Source organism: Esox lucius, chromosome 25 (assembly GCF_011004845.1).
Source record: "Esox lucius isolate fEsoLuc1 chromosome 25, fEsoLuc1.pri, whole genome shotgun sequence".
Classification (NCBI taxonomy): Eukaryota; Metazoa; Chordata; class Actinopteri; order Esociformes; family Esocidae; genus Esox; species Esox lucius.
In genome coordinates this window covers 16,198,402-16,210,883 of record NC_047593.1, presented here as the reverse complement: position 1 = coordinate 16,210,883, position 12,482 = coordinate 16,198,402, and the positions used below count along the sequence as shown (strand labels likewise).

At 45.2% G+C, this 12,482-nt stretch overlaps 1 protein-coding gene across 2 annotated transcripts; it reads left to right on the top strand.

Moving 5' to 3' along the window:
* The first annotated feature begins 120 nt into the window (after positions 1–120).
* fbxo8 (F-box protein 8) lies at positions 121–7,958 on the top strand. Of its 2 annotated transcripts, XR_828778.5 has the most exons (7): positions 121–398; positions 2,722–3,095; positions 3,247–3,373; positions 4,009–4,127; positions 4,993–5,189; positions 6,785–7,029; positions 7,496–7,958. XR_828778.5 is itself a non-coding variant. In XM_010888255.5 (6 exons), the coding sequence occupies exons 2-6, from the start codon at positions 2,731–2,733 to the stop codon at positions 6,970–6,972; spliced, it is 996 nt and encodes a 331-aa protein (XP_010886557.1). In that variant the 5' UTR covers positions 121–398; positions 2,722–2,730; the 3' UTR covers positions 6,973–7,958. The 2 variants fall into 2 exon arrangements, 1 of the variants encoding a protein (XP_010886557.1); XM_010888255.5 differs by having other exon boundaries at positions 6,785–7,958.
* The last annotated feature ends 4,524 nt before the right edge of the window (positions 7,959–12,482 follow it).

Here is a 12,482-nt window from a genome sequence, read left to right as displayed (position 1 = left end):
TAGAATACGATATTTATTTTGACCCAAGAATAACGTTTAATGTCATCGGTAAGTACCATCTACGATGTTAAAATAGATTTACCTAAATACGACTACGTCATTTCAACTGAAAGAGAAACGTCAAACCGGACAACATTGTGCGTGTGAAAATGGGTGGGTGAAAGGAGGAGTTGAGGAAGCCCTAGGTTGTGTGATAAGGGCAGATTAGGGCTGTTGTCACTTTGGGCAGTTTTCCTCTCTACAACAGTGACGAGAGTGGGTCTTTCTGGCCTGCATTTAACGGAGATGGGATCCTCTGGTTACCGGTAGAAGAATCCAAAACTATTCCCAACGAAGTTGTTTACGATCTGAGCAGTGTGTACGTCGCGGCGGCGGTAGAATCGTTCCATAGCATTCAGGTGGGTGGCGCTGGATGTTTAGTCGATGACAAGAGCCTCCACCAATGGCTGGTTGACTTGTCTGTACATAAACCGACATTGAAGAAAGGCGAGGGCTTTGGGTCAGTCTATTTTGGCAGTAGGTCGACGGATCAGCTGCTGAACATAACTTCAATGTTATGTGGTTTACAGGGTGTGTTACTGAATGTATTCCGGTCCACTGCTGCCCGATGTCATATGACAGTTTATCCAATTAGCTACTGAATTAAGTAATGTCAACAGACGATGTGGCACATCACTCGTGGTCAACAAGAGTTTGACCCCCGATGTTTACTCGGATATGTATTCAATAGCTGCACGTATGCACTTATTTCATCCCTCGCGTAACGGATGCGTTTGTTTGTTACTCGTTGCACAGAGATCAGAGATCTGAATGATTTCTCAGAATCTGTCACGCTGCTTTACTTTATTGACTGTACACAGACCCTTGTCCGTGCACAAACAATCTGTGCGGTTTGTAACGCTGGCCTGCACTGTACACACACGCACGCACAAGCTGTTTTTCCATAACAACACAACAACCGCTCTAGATGGGTATACACGTAATGGCAGTCACACATAATTCACATTTTAACAAGTAAAACCGTAGATCAGTGAGGTTAAGACTATGTAGACCTACATTAATGCCGGGATTTCTAGAAACATCTGTGACCTACAGTAACCCTATTTGACATATAACTAAAACAGATTCCCCGGCGTATTAACCGTGACTTTAGAGCAGCATTCAGTCTTTAGGCTACAGCACCAAGCAGAGAATGTTGAAAAACACGTGTGACAGCATTGCAGCGACGCTGATGGGAGGACTTTTGTCATGCCCACATCATATGGGAAACAGATTTGGGAAACAAGTCGGTTAGTTGACCGGAATTGATATTCTGCTGTAGCGTCAGAAGAGGACTAAAAATTCAAGCCTGGTCCCGGATATGTTCGGACTGTCTTTTTGGTCGTCATTATGATGAGTCGTCAAGACGGCAACAAACAGATCTGGGACCGGCCTATTATGATTCAGCTCTGGACCGTTCTAAAATGCAATTATAAGAGAGCAGAGCCAGTGTCTGGCTTAGAAAGAGGTTTTGCTGATATATAGCCCCCCCCCCCCCCCCCCCCAGGCAGAGGGGTCCAGGAGAGTTGTATGCATAGTCTATCACTGAGCAGATTGACTGAACCTAATGCTGCCTTTTAAAATAATATGTCAATCTGTGTTGGGGATGGTTTCATGACATGTTAATGTCCATATAGCTGGTGTTGCGGGGGGATGTTAAATGATAGCAGGCCAAGCCTAAGTGGGTTAGTGTTTCTCTCCTGCCTAATGAGCTAACTGTTTTTAGATGGCGGAAATGCGAAGGGGTACGATGCAGTCTTTCAGTACCAGTGAATTATTAAGGTGACGTTATAGAGGACGCACCTTTGTTTGCAATTTCCACGTCCCTGCCACATCTCGAAGAATGTTCTGGAGTGCACCTCCAGAAAGCAAATGTTTTGATCAGGCTAATGTGTGTAAGATTACAATATAAAAGCAAAGACTCAATGCACTGAAAAGTTGCAGCAGAAACCCCAGCTAGGCCAAAGACCACATTTAGACGCTGCTGTTTTTGTGTTTTGTGACAGCTGAGCCTTTAAGTGACTCAGCACAGCGGGGCTATTCCAAGACAGACAGGCCTACCTTCAGCTGTTGCTATGACAGTGACAAAAGTAACCAGGAAGTAATTCAGTTGCCCAAATACGTAAACGAGTTAGCACAATGGCCTTTTTTAATTTCCCTCAGAAGGCTACAAAAGGAACCAATGGGCAACCCCTGTTTGATAAAGGCCAAAGGCAGAGCTCAACTCTGGATTTCTGTCAGTCTTATTAGGTTTGCTTGTCTTTAAGGCGAAGCATGACTACAGATTTATTTTCTAGTCTTATTTGATTTCTTTAACTCACAAAGCTCTAAAGCCTAATCAATAAAAGCTGTCAACACAAAACCAACTGTCGAATGTCCAGATTGTCACAACTCTGGTTGCTTGAGAAGATGATTTAGACATTATTTATACTTTTAAGATTTGACAGTATTTAAATGATCTCCCAGTTCATTTCATTTGGCCAAGATTCAGAAGTATTCAAAGCACACCTTGCGCACTAATATAAATATTGTGACACTACTATAAGTTCCGCCGTGAACCCGACTTGGAATCTGCGCCAGGAAACCAAGCGCATCTGCACGAGGCGAGTCTGACTACCAACTAGAGAGAAGAGCGCAGGAAAGTCTTGACCGTGCGGCCCGTTGCGCTGTTGTGTCCTCCAGATTCCGCCGATGGGTCAGGGGCTGTGGAGGGTGGCCAGGAACCAGCAGTTGCAGCAGGATTACGGGGACCAGTGGGACGCCGGCGCCGACGGAGATCCTCAGGATCTGGGCATGGAGATGGGGCCCGCCCCCGGGCACGCCCCCCCGTCCCCATTGGCCTGGGCCTCCCGGCGCCACCCTCAGCACTGCCAGGGGGCAGATATCTATCAGCTGCTGCGTGCCCGCCGGGGGAAGGAGCAGCCGGGCTTCATAGACTTGGAGATGCTTCCTCCGGAGCTCAGCATCACCATCCTGTCCTACCTGAACGCCACCGACCTCTGCCTGGCGTCCTGTGTATGGCAGGACCTGGGCCACGACGAGTACCTCTGGCAGGGGTGAGTGGTGGGGGCAGGGCGTGGGTGGGTGGGCGAGTGGGGGGGGCAGGCTAAAAAAGGTTCCTGTGTTCCGTGTGACAAGGGTGTTATTTCTGTGGTGTTTCCGAACTGCGTTTCCCCTCCACACAGTGTCCATGTGTTTGTGCCCTAGGTTGTGTAAGTCCACTTGGGGTCACTGTTCCATCTACAATAGAAGGCTTCCCTCTGGCTTCTCCTATAGACGTCTCTACATGCAGCTGGATGAAGGCAGCCTGACATTCAATGCTAACCACCAGGAGGTAAATGATACACCCGCCCTCTCACCCCTACGGCCAGCCTCCTGTGGGGGCGGGGTTAAACAAATCCCAAAATCAGATTAGGCCTCTGTGTCCGGGAAACGTTTATGACACAACGGGTGAATATATTTAGATACTTTCCCCCAGAGCGACTAGCGTTAGCGCTTTAGATTAAATGCCTTGCTTGGAGGCACAGCCGTGGATTTTTTTTGCTTGTCTGCTGTTCGGGGTGGTTCAGGATGATTACAGCCTTCCTGTAACCATCCCAAACCTCTAGCTGCTAGCATGCGGTTAGCATTTCTCACATGACGTTACTGAATCTGTTTATTCACCCCCCCACCCCCCGAACGCCAACGGGTTCAGGTTCGCCGTGACATCACAGCCGCAGAGGTCACGGCATTTCAAAGCCTGGTTCCGCAGACTCCACTGAGCATTCGTTCCGCGTTATTTGGTCCGTCCGTGTCATTAGGGGGGATTAGGCCCACTTTGCCCGGGCCACTTAGAGGACATGCGATAGCCGCGCCGCGAGATCCGCCGAGATCCATGCTGTGTCTGGGCCTCTCTCAATACCCCTCTCCTTTCGCCTCCTTCTCTCCCTCTCGTCTGTTCCACGTCGACCCGGCCCGCCGGTGCTACAGGGTATCAGTTACTTCATGTCCAGGGGCATTCTCGTGGACCACCCCAAGGAGCTGGCCAAGTTCATCTTCTGCACGCGCACACTCAACTGGAAGATGCTAAGGGTGTACCTGGACGAGAGGTGAGTGCATATTTGGGGGCAACCTGCGTCGTTCCCGGTAAATCGTGTTATCAAAAGTTTATGCCACGTTTTAGTGGAAACTCAAAAATGCATCAAAGAAGTCGAGGGGCTTCTGGTCCATACATGATGCAGGGATGGTATTGGCTATATGGAATATAATAAAGAAGATATTGAATTGGGCTACAAGTAGAATTATTTACAGTGGCTATAGAGTTACATATGGATGGATATAAAATGCATCCAACTTCCTCAAGGTGGGAGTAAATTACGGATAAAGCCTTAAGTCATTTAGCAGATGCTCTCATCCAGAATGAGTTGCAGGAGTAAGCGCATACATTTTCATACTGTAGTGGTCCACTGTGGGAATCGAACAGACAGCCCTGGTGTTGCAAGCACTGTGGGAATCGAACAGACAACCCTGGTGTTGCAAGCACTGTGGGAATCGAACAGACAACCCTGGTGTTGCAAACACTGTGGGAATCGAACAGACCACCCTGGTGTTGCAAACACTGTGGGAATTGAACAGACAACCCTGGCGTTGCAAGCACTGTGGGAATCAAACAGACAACCCTGGTGTTGCAAGCACTGGGGGAATCGAACAGACCACCCTGGTGTTGCAAACACTGTGGGAATCGAACAGACAACCCTGGCGTTGCAAGCACTGTGGGAATCAAACAGACAACCCTGGTGTTGCAAGCACTGTGGGAATCGAACAGACCACCCTGGTGTTGCAAACACTGTGGGAATCGAACAGACAACCCTGGCGTTGCAAGCACTATTCTCCAAACACTGAGCAACACGAGACTGTGCCACCGTTTTGTACGATGACTACAGTGTCGACTAAAAAGGACGTGTCTGTTCCCAGGAGAGACGTGCTGGACGAGCTGGTCACACTGCACAACTTCAGCAACCAGTTTCTCCCCAACGCGCTGAGAGACTTTTTCAGACACATCCACGCCCCAGAGGAAAGGGGCGAGTACCTGGAGACCCTCATCACCAAGTTCTCCCACCGCTTCTGCGCCTGCAACCCCGCCCTGGTCCGGGAGGTGGGCCTGAGCCCAGGTGAGTGTGTGTGTGTGTGTGTGGGGGGGGGGGGTGGTGTAGTTCTGGTCTGAAGATGGAGAGCGGGGGGCTTAGCTACGTCCGTGGACGTATTAGGTCTAAACCTAGGCGTGATTGGAGGACCAAGTGCAAAACACACACACAAGTACTGTGAATGTGGGAAATTAGTTTGCGCCGCTGGTCAGTGGGTCTTTCTGTCTAGCTGGCCGGGCCTGTTCCGTTTGCAGGACCCGTGAACCCCTGACAGCCTCTGCCAGTCCGACGGCTTCGACCTCCGTGTCCAAGCTCAGCAAATCCCACAGGCTTTAGGTTCTCGTGCTGATCTGTTCCAAGCCCCTTGAACTAGCCTAGCCGTAATCTCCCGCAAGGCCTCTTTCTGAGGGCTCTGGTGTTGCACTTGACCAAAGTCTTGTCTTGTCTTTGTTGCTTTTAATGAAATGTGTAAGAAATCCTTGCACTAACACTGTCATTGGCCCCTAAAGCCACAGTAATCCCGCAGGCTTAAAGTGTTAGAAGAGTCGGGGCAGCGCTCCAGCCAATCCCAGGACAGCGTTGTAATAACATCTGGCGCGGTTCTCGGCCGTCCTGGGTCGTCCTGGAGGAGAAGTCGGTTGATTTATTATAAACGTACTGCTGATGAAATTGGCAGAGGAGATGTGCTGCTTTCACACGGACAAGCGTACACATTCTCTCTCTCTCTCCATTTCTGTCTCTCTCTCTCCATTTCTGTCTCTCTCTCTCTCTCTCTCTCCATTTCTCTCTCTGCCTGCAAAGGGGGAATGACTGTTGTTACTTAACGGTCTGAACATTCAGCGGTGTTCAGTTGGAGACAAGTCTCGTCCATGTTTGTATTTGAGGACACTTCACTCATCAGAGTGGTCCTGATTTAGTAGACGACTCACAATGAGATTCTCTCTTTCACGCTGTCCCTCTGTGGCCCTTCTCTTGTCCCTCTGTCAGTATCTTTTGCTGTGTCTCTCGGGTTTATCTTACTATATATCTTTTGTCTCTCTCTTTGTCCGTCTGTGTCTCGCTGTTGTTCTCTCCCTCAGTTTCTCGCCCTCCTGTTGTCTGTCTGTCGGTCTCTCTATCTCTCTCTTAGTCTCTAATTTTAAGGGACTTTTTGGCATGGGGAACATGTTTACATTGCCAAAGCAAATGGAAAATAGATAAATCTCCACTTTAGTCATTTTTTTTTTTTGTGCAAATAAATTATGAATGACAGGAAAATAAATAGAGATAAATATTGGTTATGTTGTTTGTACTCCGCTGATTGTCCTTTTCTCATGGCTGATGCCTCTTCAAATTCTCCGCGGGTCTGTCCGATCTGTGGGAAATGTGTGTCGGTGATGCGTCTGTACATTCGGGTGGAGACCATGGAGCACAGCTCTCCGGTGTGAGGCGCCGTGGTCCAGTGCTCAGGGCCAGACGTCGCTGTCTCTTTGTACATCTGTCTGTGTACCTGTGTCTAAGTAACTCACACACACACACACACTTCGGCCAGCCTTGTCTGAGGAGCCTCGCGTCGGCTGCCCACACCGCCAGCCCCCCCCCCCCCCCCCCGACGTTCACTCGCTCCCTCCTCTCGCCCACAGACGCGGTGTACGTGCTCTGCTACTCCCTCATCCTGCTGTCCATAGACCTGACGAGCCCGCACGTCAAGAACAAGATGTCCAAGCGTGAGTTCATCCGGAACACGCGCCGCGCCGCCCAGAACATCAGCGAGGACTTTGTCGGCCACCTGTACGACAACATCTATCTCATCGGCCATGTGGCTGCTTAACCAGGAAGTGTTCGAGGAGCGGGTGAATGAACAGGCCGGTGATTGCACTGAAAACAGGCCAGTGAATGTGCTGACACAGGAAGTGCAGTGTACTACTTCTAAAAGAAGTCATAGCTGGTCCTTCTAAAAGTTAACCTAGGGTTCTGTTTTGCTAGCGATGGTGCTTCCATAGTGGTTGTGAGGCAAGCTGCCCTCTGGTTGTAGAGCCAGTTGGGGAGTGTAGAGATTGGGCCCGCCCACAGGAATAGACATCATAAGGGGCGGTCCACTGACAGGCTTATGTATATCCAAGTAGCATACAGCAGCATAACCAACTACCACCAGCTTAACCACACTGAAGTGTAGCTACAGTTTGTTAATGAAGTCAAACGCTATGAAATCAGCTAGAACTTAATATTGTTACAGGAACAGAAATGCTTTGTCTATAATTTTTTTTTTTTTTTGTGAATTAATTTAACTATGAGACTTATAAGAGAAATATTCTGAATTGCTTTTTAAATGCTGTTTTTATTTCATTTTTTAGATTGGAAGAATTTCAAAGAAGGGCTGGTCTGCTTTAAACACTGGTTTTTTTTTTTGTCCCTGACTTTGTGTGAGGATGGAATGAACATAAATTCTCTAACAGCACAACTTTAATTAATCCAACCACTTTTACTGCATGAGATTATTTTCCTTTTAACAGAAGATCTTCAAGTACTGTTTGTGTCCTTTGAAAAGTATTTGAAGGGTTGAGTCATTAACACGTGTCATTCTCTAAATTGTTTATGACCCCAAGGTCCATAGGAATCTTGCAGTACGTCCAAATCCACTTGAGATTGATAGTGCTCTCATCAGCATGTATCTCAGTTGGATCACTAGTGGGTGCAAACTATTTTGCAACGTGAAATTTAAAGCATTTGTTTATGATTGATCCTGTCAAATGAGTTGCTCGCTGTTAAAATCAGTTTGGCGCCAAATGAACCTGTCACTGATAATGTAAAAATTAAGGGCATGTTGTTCTGTGTGAGTTTTTACCTCAGTCAAAGCTGAGCTGACTAAGGATGGTAAATGGTATACATTGGTGTTTTTAATATAATCTTTTGCCGCGTTGGCACGCGCTGTAGCCCTTCGAAAGACGCATTTGGCACCATCTCTCCTACAGTATGAAGTGCACTACTTTCCACATGTGTCTGTAGTGTTATTACTGTAACAGTGCACTACTTTCCACATGTGTCCGTAGTGTTATTACTGTAACAGTGCACTACTTTCCACATGTGTCCGTAGTGTTATTACTGTAACAGTGCACTACTTTCCACATGTGTCCGTAGTGTTATTACTGTAACAGTGCACTACTTTCCACATGTGTCCGTAGTGTTATTACTGTAACAGTGCACTACTTTCCACATGTGTCCGTAGTGTTATTACTGTAACAGTGCACTACTTTCCACATGTGTCCGTAGTGTTATTACTGTAACAGTGCACTACTTTCCACATGTGTCCGTAGTGTTATTACTGTAACAGTGCACTAGATGGGGATTAGGACACCATTCAGGCCAATGCCCAGGCACTGATTCTTGCACCATGGTGACAGGACAGGTATGAATGTCAATCTCTCACCATCCTTTTCTCTGTGTGTGTGTGTGTGTGTGTGTGTGTGTGTGTGTGTGTGTGTGTGTGTGTGTGTGTGTGTCATTCTGTGGGTTGGACTGATGCCTCCAAGCTTAAGTCACAATGTCAAACTGTAGTCTATTGTGAGTCTCTCTCTGACTCTCTCTCTCTCTAGTCTATTCTCTGAGTCTCTCTCTGACTCTCTCTCTCTCTAGTCTATTCTCTGACTCTCTCTGACTCTCTCTCTCTAGTCTATTCTCTGACTCTCTCTCTCTCTCTAGTCTATTCTGTTATTCTGTCTCTCTCTATTCTCTGACTCTCTCTCTCTAGTCTATTCTCTGACTCTCTCTCTCTCTCTCTCTCTCTAGTCTATTGTTATTCTGTCTCTCTCTATTCTCTGACTCTCTCGCTCTCTAGTCTATTCTCTGACTCTATACAGGCTTGATTCTATTTGCTACCAGCCGTTAGCCACTGTGTACTAGCTGCTGACTAATCCATTTTCCTACTAATACACCTCTTTTCCTATTGCCATTGTGTTCAGCAGAGCACAGCGTTGTGGGACATTCAGATAGAAATGGGTCATGTAGAACAGCCGTGCTTCTCCGACATGAAGAACAAGGAATGGTGTCGGTTCTATTCCCGAAATTTCTAGCTGACATGCTCCTGAACGCGGGGGCGCAGAGGTGGTTTCTTTTGATGAATATTAATCAGCGAGCACTTTAACCACGGGAACGTTGTTCTGTCCACACTGCTGTCTCCAGAAGCTTCTATAAGTACACCACTTCCATGCTCCCGTATCTGAAGGACCTTCTGGTTTCTCTACGCTGCCTTGGCTATGCTTTCTGTATTACTAAGTCATCTTGTTTTTGCACAGTAGTATGCCAATCGGGAGCATGTTGAAAATTACAACAAAAAACTGACATGTCAGCGTAATTACTGCTATTGATCAATGTTTGTATAGGACCGATTAATGATTAAAACCCTTTTTCTTTGCACATGTACATATATGTATTTAGAGATTTATAAAATATACTTTTGTTATTTTTTTTCTCTCTCCGATAAGTAGATCTGTTTTGGCACTTCTGTGGCATTTATATGAGCACTCAACTGCATTTATATGAGCACTCAACTGCATGCTGACCACCGAGTCCTGCGTTGTTCAATGATCAACCTAACTGATTTGAGAATATAGAAATATTTATACCGTGTAATTGTAATTTAACAGTGACATTGACAAAAATGTCTATTTCATTCATTTGTCTACAAGCCATTTTCTGTATGTATTTTTGGTAGGTTTTTCGTAGGGAATTTCATTCATACAACCTAGCAAAAAGAACCACTGACATTCTGATTTACCACACCAGAAATAAAATGTCTAGATTGTATACAAATAAAAAAATAAACTCTCCCCTTGTGTGCTGAGCTGTATTTCCACATTGATAATCATATTCAAAATGTTTTGGGTTGGGGTTTTTTTTCATTCAAGATTGAGTGATTGGATCAGACTCTTATTTTCTCCGGTCACTGAATTTAAAAATCTCTCCTAGATTACACATTCCCCTCAAACACAGCCCTGAAAATGACTGAAATCCACTCAAAAGCCTTGAACCCCCCACCCAACCCACCCACCCCATTCAAAATGAACCACAGAGCTCTCCTAAAGCTTCTTAGTGTAGACAGACTTGAGTAAATCTGCCTCAGACACAACAAGACCCCTGACCTATAGCAGTGTGTGTTCTATGTGCAGTAAATGGAAAAATCAAGCTTCCCAGGGTCGGACGGCAGAGAGATACAGGGCACTTAAAGCAGAATGGGAGAGGGCTTTATCTGAGGAAAACGGCTGGAGAGGAGTGATGCAATACCAAGACTCCTCTCTGAGCTAAGAGACCACGTCAAGGATGGCGAGCGTGCACTTGAAAATCAAAATTTTAATACGACTTTTAGAGCCTATGGAGAACAAACGAAGCCAATATTATCTATAGGGACCCTGAATGGAACACAATTGCAAAATCGACGTTTGACACAACCCATTTGCCTGATGATGTTTTCACTGTCAGCTTTTGCGGTTAAACGAGTGTTATCCTGAATTAATAACCTATAAATCAACCTAATAGCCCTCATTAATTTAATTGTAGCAACCATTGCCTTACTAAACATTGAGGACCTACGACTTTTGCCAAAGGGCGATCCATCCAAGAGTCAATAAGAAAATCATGCGGAAGTCCCGTTATTGTATAGACATACTCGTCATGTTAAACACAATAAAAATCTATTACTTTCTCTTGGGTCAAGAATCCTAACCGGAGAAAGTGGATCGTGTGCATAAATTAGACAAAGCAGAAAACAATCGAGTTAAACTCTTAAACAGGATGGGAAAATGATATAAAACATAAAGGATAGGAGTGACTTCACCGAACAGACCATAAAATGGGACATGCAAGATGAGGTAGTCTCGTTCATGACGGTACCGTATTAATATTAGATTATAAATGCACGTTGGAAGGATAATATATTATTTTTAATATGACATTTTAATTGAAAAATACGTGTTCAATACTGGAACCTTTTCTTAATGTTCTGAATATTATGCTTATTAAATCATAGGCCTACCCGTTCATTAAATATGCTATACCGTTAATTTAATTTAGTCTGTTGGGATTATCTGAAACCGAAATATATAATCAAATTGGGTTTTTCCTAACTTACAATTAATAGGCTTTAGTTGATTCTACTCCGTTCCCAGAGCCTAATCAGAGTTTCCGTCAGTTGATGCTGTTCATAACGGTAATATTATGTTCGGGGTGGCTGACACCAAAGTTGCCTTTAATTTGACATGATTGATGAAGTCCTTACGGTTCTCCATATTCTGCAGTTTGTCAACACAACTACCTGCGGACGGAGCTTGACGCCAAGCTGTCGCCGCCGATATTCCCGGCCTCGCTGGATAAAAGTCAAGGACATCTGTGTAGCCTTCGAACCGAGAGCCTATTAAACGAAAGGGAATATAGGCAATGAACATAGATTTTATTGGGCTAAAATGTGTCAACAATCTAAAAAATAATCTATGCAAATAAACTATGATAAAAAAACAAACATTAAAAATAGGCCTAAAATAAAATAGGCTACTGTTAGAATACCCCAAAAAAACGTTACATTTACGCTCACAAAAAAATTATGATAATCTGAAGAGTACGCCTATTATCAACAATTACTAAAATTATTAAGTGCAACGATTAGGCTATAGGCTACATTGGCCGAGAGTTAAATATAACCTTTAAAAGAGAGGAAATGGTTCATAATTATTTTGTTGATTCTTTTGATTCCGCAAAACAGGCCTAGGCTATCCATTCTATTGGTACAGCATGACACCGCCAGCAACATGGGCCTACTGCCACTGGTCTCTCACCAACTGTGGTGAACTGACCGTCAGGCCGTAAACGTTATCATGCTGGACTAATTATGTTAATCAGAAACACTGCAACCTACATTTTTGCAATACTATCCATTACATCACTGGATAAAAGAGGCAACCGTGCACCGCATTCATCTCCTTTCATTATTTTGGTATGGAACCGCCAATAATGATTTCTGCCCAAAAATGTTAGTGCTTTAGCGATTTTATTGGTGTTACTCTCACGCAACGCATCCTCGGGTCCAAATGTCAAGCAGATGCCAAACTTGGGGATGTTCTAAAAGTTCTCAACCGCTCCTCCCAACATCCCAATGAAAAGCAAAAACCCAACTGCCTCTTCAAAGGTAACTGGAAATTCGGTTTCCATTATTTTTGTTTTTAATGTAGGCATAGGCTACACTTAAAATGTACAGTTTTGCTATAATACGAAAATACCTCTGAATGTCACCCTCGTCGTAGCAGGCCAGAGAGGACCGAGGCTGGACTTTTGAGGTGTTGGTTTTGTTCAGCC